The 24,395-nt window shown below is 36.9% G+C and overlaps 1 protein-coding gene and 1 pseudogene across 1 annotated transcript in view; both read left to right on the top strand.

Moving 5' to 3' along the window:
* Positions 1-24,395, top strand: part of GPC3 (glypican 3) — a 409,732-nt gene that overhangs the window by 352,679 nt on the left and 32,658 nt on the right. Inside the window, exon 7 of the mRNA XM_036227265.1 lies at positions 1,881-2,040. Coding sequence (XP_036083158.1) covers positions 1,881-2,040 — 160 coding nt within the window. The remainder of the gene's footprint in view (positions 1-1,880; positions 2,041-24,395) is intronic.
* Positions 10,728-10,846, top strand: LOC118608264 (annotated as a pseudogene).

The following is a 24,395-nucleotide window of genomic DNA, read 5'->3' as shown; positions in this document are numbered from 1 at the left end:
TATGTGCTATGATCAGCTAGACTTCAGGTGGTTTTCCACATTGATTGTTTTATAATCTGGTTGTAATTTTAATGCGGTCTTGGGAGGAAGTGAACCCTGCTTTTACCTAGCCTGCTATCTTGACCCTTTTCAATGTTTTTTTTTTTTTGATATCATATAATGAAAGTTGTTAACATTTGGAAGATACCCATAGCTCAGTGGAGAAGTATTTTCCAGATGACCCATGTGTGATGATACAAAATAGGTAAAAGGCCTATTAAAAGTTCAAAACATAACAATGGATTTAATGTAAGAGAACATGAAGTTTTTTTTATATGGTTTCATATAACACATTGCTACTAACCTTTCCCACTTTTTGAGCTTTTATGTAGTATCATTGAAAAATATCCACAATTATGTGAAAAGTCCACTAAAATAATTCTCTTTTCTTATGACATGTCTGTGAGAGGCTGAATTTTTTGCAAATCTTTCAATCAAAGCAACATGTTACAACAGATTGAATGGAGAAGTAGATATGGTAATCCAGCTATCATATTAAGCTGGACATTAAAGATTTGAAAAAATGTAAAAGAATCCCACCCTTCCAACTGTTTTATGTCAAGGAAAATACATTTATGTTTGGTTAAAAGTGTTATGTTAACATCATGGTTTTATTATTGTTATGTTTAAATTAGCTATTAAATATTTTTATTTTTTCAGTTATAATTGCCGATAGATATAACTTGTACAAACAAAACTTCTCTGAGATTTCTAATAAGCATATAAAGGGTTCCTGATACCAAAAGTTTTGAGAGCCACTGGACTAGTTTATCCTAGCCTCTGTGTTTATATTAACATTTAGATATATAGGACAAATGGTAGAGGACAGAGGAGGGTTAGAGAGGGAATGCATTAGAGCAGCAGGGTAGATATGGTGCTGGAATGGCAGATGGTAGGTGTGTTGATTTCTCTGATGCCCTTAAACGTTGTTGGCCAGGAAAGAACTATTTTGGACTTTTCTTTCTTCAGTTAAAAAAACTACAGGGTCACTTTTCTCCATAGTATGTAGTCTGCTCCAAATTGATCTTAGTGTAGCAGCTAAACCATAACTAGAAAACATAAAGTTATATTTTGCAGTGACAACACAGACAGTGGAAACCACTGTGTATGCAGCATTTTTGTTCTAGCTACCTCTTCCACAATAAAAAAATCTCAGTTTTAGTATATACAGCATCTTTCATTTGACATTATTTAAAAATAGGTAGTGCAACTGAGATTTAGGAGTAAAAATGGGTGGTGGGGCAGAAGCTAGAGCAAAAATAGAGAATATTGAAATACAACCTTGGAGAGAAATGGTGAGGGAAAGTAAAATGAAGTCTGAGAACTTCCCACAGAGACCACTTGTGTTAAAGTATCATTTAAAATGTATCTAAAATTCACTGCTATTCTCTTCTTTTGGTGGGAAACATTTGTTGTTTTAATTTAGTAGTTATAGGGAGCTTCCATAGGGAGTTTTTCTGATCTCTGTGTCCTCTCTGCCTATAAATATGCTTTGCCTGTATCATGTCCTAAATTTCTCATCAATGAGTTCTCCTACCATGGAGTTTCTTTAGGAACTTAAATCCCATGGTATGGAAAGGTCTGATGCAATACACACTTTGGCTACTTCATGATGTAAGTGTAGTAAAGGAGTAGAGAATCATGTAAAATGCTATGGAAATGTATTAAACTGTAAAAAATATAAACAGTTCATGCTTATTTAAATTTGAAAATGATTTTTAAAAGCTTCTGTGTAACTCATTCAATATTTTTAATGTCTCCTGTTAGTAACACACTGTTTTAGACCTCCATGCAAAATATGAAGGCTGCTGCATTCCTGGTGGTTGTTGTTTATTTTTCAGCTCCTGAGAACCATGTCTGTGCCCAAAGGTAGAGTTCTGGATAAAAACCTTGATGAGGAAGGGCTTGAAAGTGGAGACTGTGGCGACGATGAAGATGAATGCATAGGAGGCTCTGGTGATGGAATGATGAAAGTGAAGAATCAGCTCCGCTTTCTTGCAGGTAACTGATTAGTGCCAGCTCAAATCTGAACTAAAATGCTGATGCTTGGGAATAAAAAACAATTGAATCTGCTCTCTATACCTCCCTTAAAATCACTACAGCACACAGTAAAATCCCTGCAACACACAATGCCACCAACTCTTAAAGGAAAGACTATATTCCAGAAAAATAGAATTTTCAGGCAGCCTTTTTTTAAAATCTCTGGACCTGGGTAGATTAAGAGGGTAACTTCCTGTTTTCCATTGTCTAAAATGAACTGACATAATCAGTCGGCTGTCTCCCATTGGCAATATCCTTGGTTCTTTTCAGTTATAAAAAGAAATGCAGTCTTGGGAGTCTAGTGAAAACCAATGATGGGGTAACTTTTCTAAGGAAGAGACATTAGCTGACCTTGTCTTAGAACAACATACTTGTTTTGTTTTCTTACAAGTAGTCTAACATAGATAGGCAATGACACATAACTGCAGAGCTACGTAAAACCAACAATAGAGAAAAAATAGAGTTGTCGAGATCAAGAAGTCAAAACAACAGTAATAAAAAAATCCCCTCATATTTTATTGATTTTCCCAGGTTATAGAATACTTTCCTATGGATAGATGTTCTTGTTTCCATTTTAAAGATAAGAAAACCGGGGCTCAGAGAAGAAGTGAGATTTATCTAAATTGAAGAACTCGAAATCTATTATACCGCTGTGGGGACAACTCATAAATTCATTACCATTGGTCTTAACTGCTCTGCTGAGCTACCATTCCCCATCTCCAGCTTCTTACTAGTCATTTTTATCTGGCTTTCCCACCGTTACCCCCAATTCAATGTGTCAAAAATCAAACATCAACAGACTATCTCAAACCAACTACTCCCTTAATATCTTTTTTTTTTAATGCCACTAACACTTTCCTGGTCACTGAGACTTAAAACTGAAGCAATCTGTGACTCTTTCTTCTCCCTTGCCCTTCATATATTCTTAGGGCCCAAATCCCTGTATATTATTTGGATTTTTTTCTGCTTCTGTCACTGCTTCCTTTTTATTCACCCCTTCCACCGTCCTTCATATGCTATTTCAATTACATCTTAAGTGTTCTCCAGGCTTCTAGGCTAAAGCAAGAGTATTGAGAGCCTTAGAGTAGCAGATTAGAGAACAACGAATCATAAACCCCAGGCAGAAGGTTCTACCAAATTCATCTTGCACCACTGCCAGGTTAATCTTTCTAAAGTATCTTCTATTTCTCCCTAGCTAAGCTACCTTCATCCTTTCTCTGTTGCCTGGAGGATATGGCTCAGACTCCTCATCCTATAAGAAGAATATTGAATAAATGTTGGTCTAGCCTAAACTACCCTTCTGTCTTCATTTCCCACCACACTAGCCCACAGGACCATCCTCATTGGCAGAAATAACCGTACTCATGCCCCGTGAGCCCCAAAGACATACTGTTCTTGTTTCTGTCTTTATATCATTACCCACTTTTATTTCTATATAGATATTCCTCTTTTATTCCTTCTTAAATTGTACCCATCCCTCAGTGCATTTCAAGTATGATGCAGTGAAAAAAAAATAGGTTTGTGGGGTAGAACAACTTATATTTAATTTCTGGCTCTATTCCTTATGAGCTAGCATGACTTAGGACACATTTCTTAGCCTCCTATTTCTCCACTTCATCATCCATCAAATGGGGATCATTACCCCACTTGATAGGAGTATTGCAGGGTTAAAGGAGGAAAACTCGTGAAGCATCTAGCCCAGTATCTAACATGTACATGGTGCTCCTTCCATGAAATCTTTTGCTACCATCTCAGTCTATAGTTATTTTCATCCTCTGAATTACTAAAGCAAATTCTGCCAAGGCTTTCAAGAAATAGTCTGCAATGGCTCCCAAGTTCTATTCCTAGGGCATACATGATCACTCAGAGCCTGGCATCCTGTAAGAAGATTGAATAAATTTAATAAGTAAAATAACAGGAGCTAATGTTTATTGGATACTTACCATGCTCCAAGCACTGTGCCAGAATTTTACATGCATTGTCACATATCATTTTCATAACCCCTCCATGAACTGGGAGTTATTTTGATTCCTATTTTACAGATGAGAAAATTCTGCTAGAAGAAGTAGAATAATTTGCTTAAGGTTATGTAGTTATTAAGGGCAGAGCCAGAATTCAGAGCCGGGCAGTGAGATTTCAAAGGCTACTCTTTGAATAACTCTACTCTGATTCTTTTTTCTCTGCTCATCAATACAACTTAAAAAGACTGAAATCTGCTTTGCATTTTGCTATCCAGAAAAGTTCTCAGTCATCTTAAGTTGTTCAGATGATTCACCAAAATATGAACTGATCCCAGCACTAATCCCTAGGACATACTACTGTTCATACTTATCCAAAAAAGTCCCTGCTTATCCCTCCTCTTGCTTTCTTGCCTATAAGCCACTTCCCTATCCATTTCAAAACACTACACCACAATTGCATGGTAACTTAACATTTTTGACAGTGTTTGGTATGGGACCTTGTCAAGGGCCTTTTCAAAATCTAAATACATTACATCCACTGGTGTTTCCCTTCGTCCATATGCATTTATCCTTTCAAAGAATTCTAGTCAATTAGTTAGGCATGATTAAACCTAAGTGCTTTGTAAACTGTAAAACATGACACAAATGGTGGCTAATTTAATTTACAGAAAAAATGATGCCTTACTCCAATAAGTTACACTTGCCTAACATGTTCAGTGATCCCAGCAGCCTGGAGTTCCTTGGGTTCCTTTTGAAAAGCTTCTCATGGATAGGAGACTCACTGGCAATCTGCCAGGCTTATGACACACTAGCTACTTGGGACAATATGCTATATACTTTGGTCAGCTCTTACACAGTTTTACCCAAAATCTGGGTAGATGCAATCTGATCCTGGTGATTCATCAAATCCATTTAGTCAACCAGATTTGGAGCACAGTTCGTTACCATCATCTCATTTAGAACTCCCAAATTTCTTTATCCAGAAGACAATCTGGAAATGAGAAACAAGGTTCGGAGTATGTTCCAACCTTCTTCTATCTCCCTTTTCTCCATAACCAGCAAATGGTTCTACTGGCTGGCTTCCTGGCTCATTTCTTCCTTTTTTTTTTTTGCTACACTGGGTGAAGTGCAGGTGCAGGATGCCTAGTTTCTATTCCTGGCTTTACTTCTAACTATCATGTGTCCTAGGGCAAGCCCCTTCCTCTTTTTAGAAATCAGTTTCTCCATTTGTAAAATAATAGAATGCCCAGACAATTATTGCAGGCCTTTCTAGTGCCATCAGTGTGTAATTGTGTTCATTTATTTTGCTTTAGTCCCTGGCAAGGTACCTATTTGAGTCTTCTGGGTACATCTTTTGAGTATTTTTTCTAACTTGCAGGTTTCCTGTTTTCTTCTCGAGCTATTTCCACTTTGAAAAATCTCATTTTCCCTACTCTCGTTCCTTTGACTTTTCCAACCTGGCAAGCCAGGCTTCTTACCAAGGGCTAACTGCACCTAATCCTTAGCAAACTGTACACCAGGTTGCTAATAAGTTTTGAACATTTCCATGCTTTCTAGGCTATGTTCACTTTTAAAACTCTTCATCCCAAAGTGTCCAAAGTGCTTTATTTTTCCGTAATTGTTATTTCTAAATTGAACACAGAATTCTTAGTGTCTGCCCCTTCTTTCTGATTATTGAATTTTATTGTTGATGAGATGACCTTGACATAATGTCTTACCCACAGGTATGGCTTAACCTGTTCCTTTTATATTTTAGTACAAAAGCTACTGTATTTCTCTTTTGGTAGGTTACTCCATCTCTCGTAGCTGGTTTCACAGGGTTGTGGTGATTAAATAAAATAATCATGCAAAGCATTTTGCACAGTACCTGCACCTGGAAGCACTCAAAATGTATCTACTGATAAAGCTACTGGTCTGTTCTGCTGCTGCTGCTGACTTATGGGAGCCTAAAGAGTATGCAGGTGTAGATTTAAATTGCCTTGTTTTTGTTTGTTTAAGACCCATGAAAGGCAATTAAAACCAGGTAACAAACATTCAGCAATACTCCCTATACCTCTGTTTCTCTAGGTGAGGTCCATGGACCATCAGCATCTCTACCTTCTGGGAGTTTGTTAGACATACAGCATCTTAGGTGCCATCCCAGACCTATTGACTCAGAAGGTCATATTAGCAAGATCCTGAGGTGATCTGTTCACAGCCCTGACCGTCTTCTAACTGAGCACTTTTAACTTTTAGGCTTGATCCTTCAAACATCTAAGAAGCCACTGAACCACCCCCACAGTGAGCTAAGTATTCTAGAAAGTATATAAGAGATTCAAGACCAAGTCATCCATGCGATAGATTAGGATACTTGTGTTCCAGTCCTAGCACATTTACTAACAGTGAGAACTTGAGCAAGTTATATAACTGCTCTGAGCCTCAGTTTCTCCATCTATAAAATGGGGGAATCATCCTTGCCTACCTCAATGAGTTATTATGAAAACCAAATGTAATAATTAGCATGAAGGTGATTTGCAACCTCCAATATTTACAACCAGTAGACTATTATTGTTATTACAAACTCTCTGGAAGCTTTTTGGCTTTTACACATCCCTTTTTCAGCATTTATTTTCTAGAGATATTGAATTTAGTCCATGAGTTATAAGATGTTTTTGCACTGAACACTATTTCAGACTCTTCCAAAGACATCATCCATGATGAATTTGTTGCAATAAGTTGGCTATCTTGTTGCCAGGGTACCTTTAGCATTATTCCTAGTTATTGGCTCTTATTGTGAGCTGTTTGGCTGTGGCTGATCCATGAGCAGCTTTGCAAGCTCTGGCCAGGTGTCCCTGGCCAAGACATGATATCTACGCATCTTAAGCATCTGTTGCTGCTCCACCAAATACCCACTCTCACCCACACAGAAACACAAAAATACAAGTACGCATGTGCACACACACTTACTTTTAGAAACACAATTGAAACAAACACTCACAAATCAACTCTCAGCAAGAAACACCTATCTTAAAGACATCTTCATTACCATTCTCTCTCACTGCTTGTTCTCCCCAGATCTGTTCTTGCTCCAGCTTGCACTATTCTTTGTATACAGCCAGAACAATCTGGTGAGCCTAACTTTATAACCACAAGTTATAAAAAAAAGATAATGTTGGCTCAAGCTGGGCCAAAGACAGGGCAGAGTGATCATGGATACTGTGAAAGCCTATTTCTTTGGATGAGAAAAGTGGAAACAGACTGTAGAAGATAGAAATATTCCTTGTTGCTACATGGGAGTGAGAAGGCTTCCACTGATTGGTGGTGGGCTGAGCAGGAGACTTCATGAAACAGGTTTCAGCTTAGCACTTGAACTGGTATTACAACTGAATGGCTGTTTCTTGCCCATATCAAACAAATGTTTCTTGTGGAAATGTTTGCCCTCTAGAAACTGTTTCTCCATGTCAGTATAGAGACTGAAAATAGAAAATTTCCCACTTGTTCTTTGGCTGGGAGTGGGGGTGAAGGTGAAATCCAAGCCTAGGAAGGTCCCTTTTACCTTTCATCTCTGTCATCTCCGGGTGTTGTGAGGGAAAGCAGCTGTTTGCCCCCCCCCCACACACACACACACACATACAATCACCTCTTTCTAGCAATACTGGAATGAAAACATTAAGACTTTATAACTGTGAGGCCCATGAGTCTCTGCACCCATTATTCCCTCCCTACGGTTACTTTACAATCTGAAGGCAAAAGAACAATGACTCAAAAAAAAAAAAACCCAGCAATTAGGAAATATTTTTAAGCCAATGATTTTTATTCTCTCTTTAGTGGATCAAATGTAACCTAATATTTCTACGCCTAATAAACCTGTACACATAGGAAAGGTCAAGGACACGTCAATGGTTTTACTTTTCTTCTAAATTATCAAGTCAGAACTTCATAAATATGGGCTAGTAGTCACAGGTATTCATAAATTTACTAATGGGTTGGTTTGATCAAAAGAGTAAAACCAAAAAAGGAACTTTATGTTTGGCTTTTTATTATGGGTGTCATTGCAAACTTTTCATGCTCTAGAACAAATTATACTGTCTGTTGAAGAATGAGTAGGAAGTTTGTAAGGGAATGAAATGTCCTGGGTTTTTTTTAAAGGAAAAGTTATTGAGTTCTGTTTAGAGCTCAAAATACATGTGGATGCAGTAATAAATCTATTTATACTGCTGTGTTGGTAACAAGTCCAGGAATAGATTGTGGAAGTTTTCCCAAAATGTATTCTATAGTTTGAAAAACCCAATTTTACTTCCTGTGCACTCTTTGAAAACCCACCAGTCAGATCTTTGGCACTTACATTACAAATTGCTCCCCACCAAATAATACACTCTTCTCAGGCAAGATTTTGTAGTAACTCCCTCCAGCCTTTTTTCTTGGGATAGCAGTCCATTAAACATGTGACCTCAGTGTAAGGGACCCCCTGTCATCCACACTGAGAGTAAATCCCATCTGATGGGTAAACAAGATACCCTCCAACCCTTAGGCTGCTATAGCTTTAGATGTAAAGAGAAGGTTCTGTCTCTGGCGCTTCCCAGTATTATGGCCTTGGAAAAAGTCACTAAGCTCCTCTGAGCCTCCTATTCCTCATGAGCAAAAATAATCATACAATATTTCCTGACTTGTTCGCTTCGTAAGTTGTTGAATGAAATACATGCGATACTGGATACAAAAGTACTTTCTAAACTATAAAGCAGTTACCCATTTAGGGTAATATTATTAATATTGTTTAGTACCATTGGGTTATAAGTTAGTTTTAGTCTCCAAAAGCCTGTAGCTAAAATTATAAATGAAGTCCCCAATGTTCAGACCAACAATTTTTATAATAATGTACTCCCTCTTCTCCATCCCCAAGGTGACATTTTCAGTTATTCATTAACTTGTTTTAGCCCACTGAGAAGGTATTTTAAAAATGACAAATATGCCTACCAACTTGTGCAAATAACCACAGTCATAACAGTAGTAGTCACCTACATCTTGAAAGAATCACAGCTAGTTATATTTTGTTTGCTTTGGTGTTAGGGGGCATTGGGGGTAGGGGTAGACAATGAGTTGGGGAGGGCCAAGAAAGGGCCCCTGATTCTTTCCATTCTATTTTGCTCATAGCTATAAGCAGTCTGCTTTTGTGCCTTGATCTTTTCTGTTAAAGATCAAATGTCATAGAGAAACTAAAGGAAGCAAAGCTTTCTGTAATAGCACTTTTCACCCAGATACAGACCAGGTGGCTCTTGCTAATAGATTGAGAAGATAGACAATCCCATCTCACCCCAGAGTTTTGTATAGTTTCCATGGCCACATAGAGATATTTAGATGCAAACTTTTACAGTGATATTGCCTGCAGATTGAAGGAGTGTGCCCAGAACAGGGCCTTCCCCATGCCTTAAAGGTGTTGACTAGGGAATTACTATAGGTAAGCTGGTGATAGATGAAAGTAAGGAAAGGTAAAAAGTTTCTATAAAGTTACTATAACTTAGGATGCTTTAGGCAGTTTATTTCTTATTAGTTGGGAGGAGATAGTCTAGGGTTTGCTTTTCTAGGTCTGTCCTGTGATGCTTCCTGTCTGAGCCATTAGACTCAGACTTTTATCAGGGGTAATGCTATAAATACTTATGCTTGCTAGTGGGCCTTACATATAACTCTAAGAATTAAGGGAGTGTTAGAAATAGTGTGAGTGATTTATGGCTATTGTATTAAATTTTATAATTAGCTTTCAGGTTAAAAAGAAACTGTTGAATGTATGAATGTGGCTAAATGGTGTGATTGATTTTCTCTGGATGAAGCCATGTTGGCCTCTTCAGTGAAAGCCTCAACTAAATTTTGGTAATCTAGCATGGATAGAAAGGAATTGGAGGGTGAGATTCAATACTCTGCTAATGGAAAAGTAGAGGAGGATGCAGCAGGGAGGTGGCAAACTCAAAGCCTCTGGCTGAGCCACCAAATAGAAGTGAAGCAGTCCCTGTAGGATAACATCTCCAAGGGATTTGAGAAAGTGGGCTTGAATGCCATCAGATTGGAAGTACTTCCCTATAAGAACTATCATATTAGAAAGAGAGAAAAGTGTGGTATCTAATTAAACCTCTGCAGTGGCCCTAAGTTCCCTTGATGAACAATGGTCTCTTTAGGGAGCTGAATCAGAGGAGCCCAGTGTAACAAGGAATCATGAGCTTCTAGAGTGAGCCAGAAGCTGAAAGTGACGCGTGGATAGTCCTACTGGCTGTGGGTGGAAATCACATATGAAGCCAGAATGAGGTCCTGCTCACTGGAGCTATTGGATGCCCTGCAATTAGAGACCTTCCTCAAGGCCCCAAAAACTATAGACACACATGTACAGATGGGCACACATATGTTAACAAGTCTCTCTTTCCAATCCAGACATTGCTGTCCTTTAACTTTTGTTATGGCAAAAAGAACAAAGGGGCAGCTATTATCTTTTTTTCCCCCTTATTTGCTTATGTCAGTCCAAAGATATTTCCAACTTGCTTTGGTGGGAATGAAGTTACTGGCAAGCTTTTGTTTGGTTAGTCTTTTTGAACCTGTATTAGAGCCTGCCTACATACATACCTGGCTAGGAGAGATGTTTAATGATCTGACAAAATGATCCATGGTACGTATGGTTCTTAACATTGCCTTATATACTTACTGATTTTAAAAAACTACCTTTTGGTCTACTGCCATGCCACTCTGAACAAGCATGATCTCATCTGATCTTGGAAGCTAAGCAGGGTTGGGCCTAGTTAGTACTTGGATGGGAGACCACCTAGGAAGACCAGGTGCTGTAGGCATAAAAAAAATTTAAAAATGAGGGATTGTAAGATGACAAGGTTCTTGCAATCTGTGAGGTCAACCAAGGGTTGCCTCACCTAAAAATAAAATCAAATAAGTAAATAAAAACTGCCTTTTGATCTTGTTTTTGTTTTTTTTTTTACAATTCTAATGGTTATGGGTGATGGTAAATAAACCTTTAAGGTGAGAACGGGAGCATCAATGCAGTCAGAATCTCTTCATTTGTAGCTCATTGATGGACTTCAGTAGTAATATAATTACAGAATAAATAAAAGTGGAATAGAGGCTACACTACAAATTCTGGTGTCTGAGAACTGTCTACGTCAGAGCAGGAGGTAATCTCATTAGTCTCATTAGCACCTACAGGATGGGTTTCAGAGTAAAGCAAAGTCAAAGTTCCTTAACTAACTATGAGCTCTTCAGAGGGTAGAAAGGTCATCTTCATCATTTTATATATATACTCTTATCGTCTCAGCCACAAACCTCTGCTTCCCTCCCTGGCCTTGCCCCATAATTGTCATTTAGTAGATGTTCAGTAAATATCTCAGTTACTCATGTGCAATGTTTACTTTTCAACATTTGTTTCCTTTGCCTCCTGTTTAGTAAGTTTCACCCTCACTGCTTTTTTAATCAGCCTCAAAGTTTCTTTCAATTGCTCACAGTTGAAATTGTCAGCAAAGACATATGAGATCCCTGTTCTAGTCAATACAAGAGTAGAGGCTTCCGTGAAGGGGGCACACTGTGTGAAACAGTGCATGTCTACAGCCAAGAGTACATCTTGAGGAGAGTGAGCAGAATGGTGAAGAATCTCCAAACAGGGTCAGTGGAAGGATAGTGAAAGGAAGTAGCACTATTTAGTCTATACAAGAGAAGAATTAGGGAGATATGAATATTGTCTTCCAGTATTTAGAGGTTTTGAATATGAAAGATGAAGGTTGATCTGGAAACTGTATGGAATTTACAAAGAAATATATTTTGACTATCAAAATATACTTCTAACCATTTGAGCTATTCCTCAATGGAAAGAATTGCTCTAGGAAACAATCAGCTTCCTAACTCTGGAGGTATTTGACTAGAGATTAAATAACCATATATTCAGAAAGACTGGATAGGTGGGAGTGGAATGGGGTATCATAGAAGGGATAAATACCTATATCATGGGCTCCTGACTTTTGTGGTCCTAAGTAGCACTGAGATACTATGGTTTTATGATGTAAACATGTAAGTAGAGAAAAAAACCAAGATGTTGCAGCAAACCAACAAGGAATTTTTCAGGCTGGGGGAAGGAAGGAGGAGAGGAAAAGAGACTCTCTCTAGTTGAATTTGAGCACATGTCACCAATTATGATTTTCTGAAACTATTTTCCTAAGCAAACGGATCCTTAGGAATGGCAGAGACTTTTCCAGGGAGCAGTTCTTTCAACATTTTATCTGTCACTCATGGCCTCTAGATTTGTTTTACTATTTTGAGAATAAAATTCTCATTTCTCCCAAATTATTTCCAGGCTTGTGTCCTTCCTACCACTGTATTAGAAAAGCAAACTCATACAGTCCTTCCTCCAGCTACAAATGGTTAGTCCTAATGGCTGAATTATCAATGTCAAGGTTGTCCAGTCTACATTCATGTGCTGTATCACTCTCTTCCCTCTGACCCTGACCTCACAGAATAGACCATTGCATCTCAAGTTATCTGTGGTGAAGGACCTGGGGAGAAAGGGTTTGTTCCTCCCAAATCTGTCATAGACCAATTCTTTTGTAAAATATGATAAAAATCAGTTACTACAGAAAGAAAATGACAAAAAGGCTTATGACATACAAGCCACAATTTTTCATTATGAGACCCAACACACCTAAAAATCTGTCAGGTTGCTATAAAAATTTCTAAGAGCTTACTCATAATTTCTGTACTCCTCTCCTTGCAGACTGGTAATAAATAGTAGAGCAACACACCCTACTTTGAGTAGAGAGGAGTAGCATGCTCTCTGTGTCTCTGCCTTTATCCCTCCTTACCTTTGGACCCAATGGTATAATAGACTCAAAAGCAGCAGTCTAAATGGGGGTGAGGGCAGTGATGTACTGGCACTGGCTTGCACTGGCTCACAAAAGTCAACTGTTAAATTTCAGAATTTTAATGAGTCAGCTGTTAAACAGGCATTATTAAAAATTAAATTCCATAGATTTACAATTAAATACATTCTGTTAAAAACAAAGATAACATATTCAAAACACATCACCTCCTAATATTGCGTTTACTATTATCTGTGCTCTTGAGGTTATTTGTATCTATTTGTGCGGTGAAATTACTAGATACACTTCCCAACTCTGTGTGTAGTGTCGTCATATTGGTAGCTCAAAATTGACCATGGTGGAAATACTTACACCACAGAAACAAGCAAAATCTCAAATCAGGGCTTGATTTATTGTTTTGTTGCTGGAAAAAAAAATATTAATAGTGCAGATTAAACTTTAAATTGTGTTGTTTCTGTAGCCATTATATTGTGAATAGCACAAAACATTGAGGAACAATTCTTCCAGTATTCAAAAACTATTATCTGATTTAGTAGAGATGTCACTCTGTCATTGATGAAGGGGGGAAGTTCTAACATACATCTTTGTTATTTCATTTTTGTCTTGCTTCTTAATGTAAACCAATATATCAACCATTGTTCTTGCAGGAACTATACTTGGTCATCAATCACACCCCTTGTTTTGGCTAGAGATGCGAGTCTGGCAAAAATCAATAAATACATTCTATGAGAATCAATTGCCTTATGGAATTTACAATAAAGAGTATAGTATATTTTTATTATTTATAAATTGTGTGTTCCACATCTTTTTCCAGCAAATTTTAAAATAAACAGACATAAATGCTTTTTTTTGAGAGTCAGTTATTAAATATTTACTGGTTTACCATGAGGTGAGGGGGTATTTTGGAAGGTTTATTTTCCTTCCTTCATCCTTAAAAACTCTAGGCTTAAATCAACATGTGGCTTTCCACCACGAGTAAGAGAAAATTATTCTTTTTCAAAGTTATACTGGCAAATGAAAAAAAAAAACCTCATTTTCAGTTACTCTGAAATCTAGGATTCAGAATCCTAGACTTGGAAACTTCTTCAGCTTGGAAACTGTTAACCAGATCCATAAACTTTGTTTTTTTTTTTTCTCAAAACCCCTTATTCCCTATTGAGGTTGATGGGTTCTCACTGAAATCTCTCAGCTAATCAATGGAAATCTCAATATCCCCATCCCAAACCTGTAGGGAAATCCTGCAGGCTAGTTCGTGGGGCACCAAGGCAAGGACCACTTTTAGAGTTCAATCTCCCTTTATCAGATGGCTTTAAGATAAATGAATACCATGTGCTGGTCCTAGCCCTGGTTCCACAGAGTTAGAGTGGAACTCCTAATATCAGGTTACATTTCGTTGGCCTGGTAATCATTTTTTTAACCACCAACCATATGGGCAGAGGTTGGAAGAAAAGCTAAATTTGGAACACACTCCCCACTCTCCTTTTCAACTTTTCTTTCGTATTTGTGCAGGGAGGCAACATATTACTCACATTCACATACAACAGCAATTGCTAGAGGACTAAGGAATGAGATTCTCCCAAAATGTGGTCAAATCAGGGAACTGGAGACTTTCTATAAAAGTAGGCAGCAATTGCAATAGGAGTGTTTGCACGCTACTTCTGCAAATTTCTGAACCACAGTACTGGAAGACTAAATCAATGATGAAAAGGAACCCAGGAATTCTGTGTCTATGGTTTCTTAAGTTCCTTATCATCTTAAGCCAACATTCAGACATAGCACCTTTCTACACTAATATCTTTCTGACTCAGGCTTCTTGGAGCATGGAGCCATGAATTTTTCTCTTCGTTTAGTTTTTTCTATCTAGCTTTCTTTCTCCCCACACACCACCTCATAGGGAACGATAGTTGGAGAAGAACTAATGGATTTGTTTTTGGCAGTAATAATGTCTGTGGAAATCGTGTACATTTTAGTTCTATGGCTTTTTAAACCTGAATACACGAGTCATACTTCAACCTAAAACAGTATTTTTAGAACCTTAAAGAGATTTAGAATCAGGTTCAGCTTAAGGAATGAAAAAGAGAGTGGGAATCTATTCTCTAATCTTGTCTCCCACTAGCCTCTCCCATCCTAGCTCCAACTACTTTGAATTTCACACTATTTCCAAACTTGCTGTTCTGCTCTGTAAGGCCTGCCTGGGCCTTTATAAATTCCTATATTTGTAATATACATAAAGCACTTAGTCTAGGGCCTGCACCTTGGTGGATTCCAATAAATGGTAGCTGTTAATACTGTGCACATGTTGGTCCCTTAGCTTATAATGGTTTACTCTTCTCTACCCTTAAAACTTAGTTCAAGTGGACCTTTCCCCTCAGTGAAGCCTTGCCCTAGGCAGAGTACATTGTTAATACCCATTCTAGCATTTACCAATTTGAGATCAAGTATTTCCCGGTGCCTGACACATAATTAGTATTGAATAAGTGTTTGTTGCATGGCCCTGGTCCTACGAAAACAAATAATCACAGCACCTGCCCAATTAAGGCTCCAGTCTAATTGGGAGCGATGCCTGGGTAAGGGACACAGACACCTAACTAGATGATTATAATATAATAAGGTTAAAGCACTGATTGCAATATGCACAGGGAGTTGTAGAAACACAAAGGAAAAACCTCTCAAACCTAGACAGAAGTGGACAGAAACTGAGCTGAGTCTTAATGTGTAAGAGTCAATGAAAGGGGGAGAGCATTGCAAGCTGGGAGAATAGTATGAAAAGAGGCATGGAGGTGAGAAGAAACACAGTGGTTCTGCGAACAATATACAGTTTGGTATAGCTAGAGCAGGGAGAGGCAAGAGGTGAGGCTGGAAGATTAGTTAGGGGTCAGATCATGAGAGCCTTATATGCCTCGTTAAGGAGCTTGGCTTTGATCCTGTAGCAGGGTCTATAAATTCACAACATATGGGTCATCAGATTCCTCAACCCCCACACCTTTCATGGCAGACATTGATAATCAATCACAGCACCCCATGCCATTGGGCCCACATGTGACATCATAATCCTCGAGAGCACTGCAGAGAACACCACCATGAAATTGGAGGTGGCACTCTGGTTTGCTGGTGTAAGGTTTTATGTCTTATGTATATGGATGTTGGGGGAGTGTGAGAGAGTACAGATTATGGGAGAATTATGACATGTTCAGAATTGCATTTTAGAAATCTTCATGAAGAAAAAAATCTTTAAGAAGAATCAATAGAACATGCTTAGATATGACAAGATGAGGACGAAAGGGTTATCAAGAACAAGGTCAGTTTACACCTTGGGCAAATGGGCAAATGTCAACGTAATTTAAAGGAAGAGCATAAAGGGAGTAATAATAGGTTTGGCATAATGATAATAGCTCACTTTTTTGAACACTTACTATGTGTCAGGCACTGTTTTAGATATTTTTCATGAAGCATTTTATTTTTATCCTCCCAACAACACTGTGGGGTAGGTACCATTATTATTTCTATTTTGCAGACAAAGAAACTACCCAGAACGGTATAAAATATTGAAGAGCTAACAAAATCAAGGTCACTGAGGGAGAACACTAGGACAAGGAAAGCTGAAAACACATGACTGAGTCACTTGGATAAATACAGATAAAGTCAATCAGGTCACCAGGCAACCATGCTAGGGTTTATCAGTTCATCTTTAATGTTTTGGAAACCAAAGGATTTATCGTTCTTGGAAGAGGACCTCTGTGATGTGCAGAAATCCATCCTGCCTTCACGACATATGTTCTACTCACAGGGGCAAACATCAGTAAGAATATGAATTAAAACAAGCGTATTCAAATGGTGATCTAAATGGTTTCCAAATGAATCTTCAATCATAAAACACATTTAGCATTTGTAAAATTAAAAAGGCAAGGTTAGAAGGATATTGAATTTTAAGAGATTACATTGCATTAAATTGTACTGTTTTTTTCCAACAACTAACTTTTTCTTATTTCAATAACTATAATATGTATATATGTGTGTGTAAATGTTGCTCCATTTGTTTATTATCTTCATACCTTCCAAAGCACTTTCTCAGCCCCCATTTGAGTGTTTCAATCAGGAATCCAATTGCTTTAAGGAGTATGCTCTTTCAGTGACTAATAGGTATGTTTTTATTTTCATCTTAGCTTCACATCTGGCTCTCTTGCTATCTGGGCCATATCAGTGTCACAGTGGCAAGCACTACCAAGAGTCAGGCACCTTAGCAAAGAGGTTGCAAACGCCCATACCCTGAAGCCTGAGCCTGCAGGTCAGCATTGAAGTCAAAGTGCAATAGGACTATGCTGCCTCTGTTTTCAGACCCCCAGGCCAGGTTGCCTGTTAACCCTGAACGTACATCATGAGACCATAGATTAGTTAATGATCCCAAAGTGTCCTCTGAAAGTTTTTATAGCTATAAATAAGCTATAAAATGTGCATCTTTTGCCTTAATGCGCCATTCTCATTACCACCTCTTTACCTTTGCTCAGACCATTGCATCTGCTTGTGGTGCCCTGTTTTCCATTACTAATGCCTCCCAATACTTCAAGACCAACCTTCCTCACAAAATTCATTCTAGATGGCCCCAGCCTTCCATGACATCACTTTCTTTTCCAAAATCCTTCTATGCACCATTCTGTTCATAACAACAACCAAATAGCAGACTGATTTACAAATAACTTTCAAGCTCATCATCTAATTAAATTCTCCTTATAACCCTGTAGGGTAGGCTTTAATAATAACTGTTGTAAAGGAGAAAACTGAATTCATAGAGTTAAATTTTCCCAAGGTCAGTGGATAGTAAGAGCAAGAATTGGAGCCCAGATCTTACTGATAATAAGGAAAAGTTGAAAATACAGTGCTCGGTCTAGTTGAGTTGGACTATTCTGAACCCTTGAAATAATTTTCTCTTTTTTCCCACTCTTTATATACATTCCCCATAATTTTCCATAAATCATATTTCTTCTAGGAGCCAAAGCCTGGGCCTCATAAGGAGGGACTAAAGACTACATGGTGTGCAAGAAACTCACTATACATTCTTGGGAGATCTGGGTTCGCTCCTCTGTGCTCCACTTATGAGCTATAATTATTGATCCACACTGCATTCTTGTGCTCTAAGACCATCTGGCCTAAGTACATCCTAGGCTATCATTTGCTGGGGCAGCAGTTATTTTGGACAGCTTATCCTGAAGGTAGTTTTGGAACCCCGTATAATCTTCGTTCTGGGAGACTGAGCAGGCAACTGGACTAAAGGCCCCTTTTGCTGTTTTTGGGCCCAATGCCCCAGCTAAAATAATACATTTAGAATTATTCATTATCCCTTCAACACAACTCTAAATTTTAAATTGCATACTCATGAGCAAGCCTGGCTTTTTGTAGGCCTTACAAATGTTAGAGAATTGCATATTAGAGAGAGTCACAATGAATGTGGGAGTGAATCTTATCCTAGCAATAATAATAACAACAATGATGATAGCAACAGTAGTACTAGTTGTTGTACTAGTTGTACTAGTAGTTAGAAACATAACACTACTGTCTCTCCATGCTGACATTAGTCTTCGTCTCTATAACAACCTATGAAATATTATAAGCCCCATTTTACAGATGAGAAAAATGAAGCTCAGATATATGACTTACATAGGTATTCTCCATTCTTGAGTTGTTTTTTCACTTTCTTGATGGTATCCTTTGAAGCACAAAAATTTTTAATTTCAGTAATGTACAGTTTATTCATTTTTTCTTTTGTCATTTGTGATTTTCATGTTATATCTAAGAAACCAACACCAAATCCAAGATTAGGAAGATTTACACTTATGTCTTCTAGGATTTTTATAGTTTTAGTCCTTATATTTAGGTCTTTGATCCATTTTAGTTAATGTGTGCATATGTTATGAGCTAAGGGTTCAAATTCAATCTTCTGCATGTGGATATCCAGTTATCTTACCACCATTCGTTGAAAAGACTATTCTTTCTTCGTTGAATGGTCTTGTCAAAAATCAGTTTATTACAAATTTAAGTTTTATTTCTATACCCTCAGTTCTATTCCATTAATATATATTTATGCCAGTTCCATGCTATCTTGATTACTAAAGGTATGTAGTAAGTTTTTAAATGAGAAAGTGTGAGACCCCCAACTTTGTCCTCCTTTTTAAAGATCATTTTGGCTATTGAGGGCCTTTTAAATTTCCATATTAACTTTAGGATCAGCTTATCAATTTCTGCAAATTGTAGATGAACTTGGTGTTGACAACTTAACAATATTAAGTTTTCTAGCCCATGAGCATTGAGTGGCTTTCCATTTACAGTAAGTTCTGACTTAATGTTGTTAATAGGGTCTGCAACTTTAAGTGAAATGATAAATAATGAAACCAATTTTACTATAGGCTAATTAATATAAACTAGAGTTAAGTTTCTATGGCATCTCATCAACATTATAACAAAACAGCGTTGAATGAAATGTTATTCAAGGACCTGCTGCTGCATTTAGTTCTTTAATTTCTTTCAACAATGTTTTGTAGTATTCAGAGCATAGGTTTTGTATTTCTCTTACTAAATTTATTCCTATGTATTTAATTTTTTTAATATCATTGTAAATGGAATTGTTTTCCTAATTTTCAGATTGTTCATTACAAGTATATAGAAATACAATGAATTTTTGTATTTTATCTTGTATTTTGCTACCTTACAGAATTCAGTTATCAGTTTTAATAGTTTTTTAAAATAATTTTCTCAGCTTTTATACATGCAAGATCATATTGTCTGCAAAGAAAGACAATTTCACTTCTTTCTAATCTGGATGCTTTTTATTTCTTTTTCTGGCCTGATTGTACTGGCTATAACCTCTAGTACAACATTGAATAGAAGTGTCAAGAGCTGACAGCTTTCTTTTTCCCGATATTACAAGGAAAACTTTCCGGCATTCGCCCTTAGGTATGATGTTAGCTCTGGGTTTTTGTGGATGCCCTTTGTCAGTTTGAGGAAGTTCCCTTCTTCTACTCCTGGACTGTTAAGTGTTTTAATCATAAAAGAATGTGGAATTTTGTCGAATGCTTTTACTGTAGCAAAATAATCATGTGGAGCTTTTATTCTCTTAATATGGTATATGTTTACATTTTGTATGTTTAATAAACCTTGCATTCCTGGTATAAAGCCCATTTGGTTATAGTATATAGTCCTTCTTACAGGTTGGTGGATTTGTTTTGCTTATCTTTTGCTGATAATGTTTACACTTATTTTTATAAAAGATACTGGTCTATAGGGTTTTTTTTCCCTTGGGATAGTTTTGCCTAGATTTAGTATCATGGTAATGCTGGCCTCATAGAATAAGTTGGAAGTTTTTCCTACTTTTAGTTTTTGGAGGAATTGTGAAAGACTCTAGTTCATTCTTCTGTCACCATTTGATCTAATGACACCATCTGGGCCTGGACTTTGTCTATTGAGATTCTCTATTTCTTCTTAAGTCAGTTTTGGTGGTTTGTATATTTCTATGAATTTTTCCATTTTTCTAGGTTATCTAATTTGTTGGCTTACAATCGTTCCTAATATCTCCTTTATAATCTTTTTTTTTTCCTGACAGGTCAGTTGTACTGTTCCTCTTTCATTTCTGATTTTAGTAATTTGAGTCTTTGTTTTTCTTGTTTAGTATAGCTAAATGTTGGTCAATTTTGTTGATCTTTAAAAAGAACCAACTTTTGGTTTTGTTGATTTTCTTTATTGTTTTTATTCCTTATTTTATTAATGTTACCTCTCACATTTATAATTTCCTTCCTTCTGGTTGCTTTGGGTTTTATCCATGTCTTTAAGTGAAAGATTGGGTTCTTGATCTGAAATTTTTCTTCTTATTTAATGTAGGTGTAGGTGATGATAGCTATAACTTTCCCTCTAAGCACTACTTTCCCTAAATTCCAAAAGTTTTGGTATGCTGTATCTTCATTTTCATTTATTTCAAAATATTTTCTAATTTTCCTTGTGTTTTTTTCTTTGATCCTTGTTTATTTAGGATTGTGTTGTATGATTTCCACATATTGTAAATTTCCCAAATAACTTTCTACTATTGATTTCTCCTTTCACTCCATTGTGACTGGAGAACATACTTTGCTTGAGTTTCATCTTTTAAAATATACTGAGGCTTATTTTATGACCTAGTATATACTCTGTACTGGAAAGTGTTCCATGTACACTTGAAAAGAATATATGTTCTACTGTAAATTGATCCATTTTATCTACAGAGTTGATATGAAGAAGTAAAGTACTTTCTCAGATTCCACTTCATATTTTAAAATAAGATTCCATCAATAATCTTTCCTCTGTGTCCTTCAGAAGAGGGCATGTGATTTAGAAACATTTCATTTTAGAACTGAAAGCAGGCTATAAGATGTCTTCTTTCTATTTCCCTTCTTCTGCCCTTTAGAACCATAGAAGCATCACTCAATTATCCACAAAGATATTGTCTGTTTCCTAGCTTCTCTAAAGTAACCTATAGCTTTCAGTCCTTCTGCCATCCCTCTCAGGTGGAGGCCACTGATGTAGGCCAACACAGAAGAGAGGGGGTTTAGAATATATAAACACGATGGTTTGTTAGCCTGTTACCGATGCGACTGGAACTCAGTAAGTAAGAAACCTCCATTTGACTGGTATTCTCAGCCTCCTTGGTGACAAAATCTGATCTGTTACAGAAAATATCTATCAGGATACCTGAAAAAGATAGCAAACTAAATGCATAAAGCATGATGGCTGCGTATGAGTGGCTGAATGAAGTCAAATGTAGTGCTTAAATTGTCTATTGGTATCATTTATGTCATTTTTAAAGGCTGGCTGTATCTCAAAAGAATAAGTTCTGGAACTAATTTCCTATTTTAAATGGTGTCCAATATTGCCTTTTGTCAATGAAACCATTCTCACTTGTAGATTTATAAGGTAATGCAAATAAACATCAGAGAAATAAAGTATTACGATCAACCAAGGTATGAGTTTCAAGACAAAAAGTAAAAATAAAAACTTCAATCTCTTTTCATGATTCAAAATTCTCATGATACTTATGCCATGCACATATGTATATATTTATAAAGCTATGCAATAGTAAAATCATAGACTTTCACAGTAGGTAAGTTTAAGATTGAAATACAAGAGAACCATTTCTTGTGAGATTTTTTTAGTTCTTCTATGAATGCTCTTAAAATCCAACCACAGAATATCCTGTCTCGAATAAAATTGGGTGCACTGGCTATGGCAATATAAAGATGGTCTAAAACCAACATGGAATGGTGAATCACTTTAGGCATTTAGCCATGGGGCCAAAGACCAAGCTCGAGGATCTAGACTGTGTGACTAACACTTTTTCAGTAAATCAAGCTAGTGAAGGCAGTAAATCTCATGCTGAGAAAAGACAGAAGCCCAAACGCAACAGGACCTTATTCTACTGGGAACTCAGAGAAAGAATGCTTTTAAGAAAATTCTCTTGTTCAGCTTAGAATGAGTCATCCACAGATGTGCCCATTCCATATTATATTCGTTAATACCTCTATTTTGAAATGATCTTTTTTGATACAAATGTATGAAAGCTGATGTTTCTAGTATAACTAAAATTTATGTAATCCAGGAATATCTTCCATCTGCTAATGTTCATTATGCAGTATTGAGATGGTTCTTAGCTTACTGTCTATATCTAATAGGGACACTGCACAGATAGGTATTTATGGCCAGATGTGTCTCACATTTAACCATAAACTGGATACCAACATGTATTCAGCACTGGGTGATTTGAAATATAACATTTAATTCCCAAATATTAGTTTGCTCAGTAAAATATATCAGATCTTTCTTGTTGGAAAAGAATCTATACAGAATGATGCTTCAAGGTATTGTAATTGAAGGTTCATGGCAGTGGACTCTAATGAGGAAAGGCAGCTCTTGTCCCCAGCTTCCAGCAACTGGGATCATGATTTCTGAGTATCTCTCTCACACACACAGCAGCATCTTCTAGCAGCTTTTGGATTGTGGCTCTAAGGTTAAACGTTCATTTGCATCAGACAACTGCTTTAGGCTTCTTTGTTCATTTCTTCATTTGTTACTCATTTTTTCATGGCTCTGTGCATTTTCATCCTACTCAGGCTTTCCAGTGTAATACATCACTTCTCACACAGTCCAGCTAAACTTTCCCAAGCATTTTCTATTTTTACATGCCTGTGTGCCTTTACATATGCCATTTTTTTTCTCTCTCTGAAATACTTATGTCTCTCCTTCCACTTACTTTTTTTTTCATTTTCCGCTTATCAAAACCTACTCATGCTCTCCAGCCCCAATTTATTTTTTAAACAATTTTGATATTTTTAAATTACAGTTGGCATACAATATTATATTATTTTCAGGTGTACAACATAGTGATTAGATATTTATATAACCTACAAAGTGATTACCTCAATAAATCTAGTACCCATCTGATACCATGCATAGTTATTACTATATTATTGACTATATTCCCCATGCTATACTCTACTATACTATACTCTTTTGTGACTACTAATTTGTACATCTTAATCTCCTCCTCCTTTTTACCTACCCCTTAAATCTCCCCTTTCATCTGGCAATCATCAAAATGTTCTCTGTATCTGTTTGTTTCTGTTTTGTTTATTTTGTTCTTTAGATTCCACATGTAAGTGAAATCATATGGCATTTGTCTTTGTCTTAGTTACTTCATTTAGCACAATACCCTTTAGGTACATCCATGTTGTTGTGGATGGCAAGATTTCAATTTTTGTGTTTGAGTAATAGTCTTCTATATATGTACCATCCCTCCTTTATCCATTCATCCATTAATAGCCACCCTGGTTGCCACCGGCTACTCTACATAATGTAGCAATGACCATGTAGATTCACATGACCCTTCAAAAGTAGTGTTTCGGTTTCTTTGGGTAAATACTTGGAAATGGGATTACTGGGTCTCTTGTTATAGCCTTTGTTTTAAAGTCTATCTTGTCTGGTATAAGTACTGCTACTCCAGCTTTTTTAAATTTTATTTTGTACTCTCCATTTTCATGAAATATCTTTATCTATCCCTTACTTGCAATCTGTCTGTGTCTTTCTATCTGAAGTGAGTCCCTTATAGGCAATGTATGTAAGGGTCCCGTTTTTTTCAATTTTTTTTTTGTTTTTTTGTTCATTCATCCACCCTGTCTCTTTTGATTGGAGTATTTAATCCAATTACATCTAAACTAATTGTTGATAGATATGTAGCTACTGCCATTTTATTATTCATGTTTTTTTAATCTTTTTTTCTTCTTCCTCTTAAAGAAGTTCCTTTAACATTTCTTATAATACTGGTTTGGTGGTGATGAACTCCTTTAGCTTTTTTCTGTGTGGAAAGCTCTTTAGCCTTCAATTCTAAATGATATTTTTGCTGGGTAGAGTAATCTTGGTCATAGGGCCTTGCTTTTCATCGCTTTGAATATTTCGTGCCAATCCCTTCTGGCCTGCAAAGTTTCTGTTGAGAAATTAGCTGTCAGTCTTA

This window comes from Rousettus aegyptiacus, unplaced genomic scaffold (assembly GCF_014176215.1).
Source record: "Rousettus aegyptiacus isolate mRouAeg1 unplaced genomic scaffold, mRouAeg1.p scaffold_m13_p_9, whole genome shotgun sequence".
NCBI lineage: Eukaryota > Metazoa > Chordata > Mammalia > Chiroptera > Pteropodidae > Rousettus > Rousettus aegyptiacus.
This window is presented reverse-complemented; position numbering and strand designations above follow the sequence as displayed.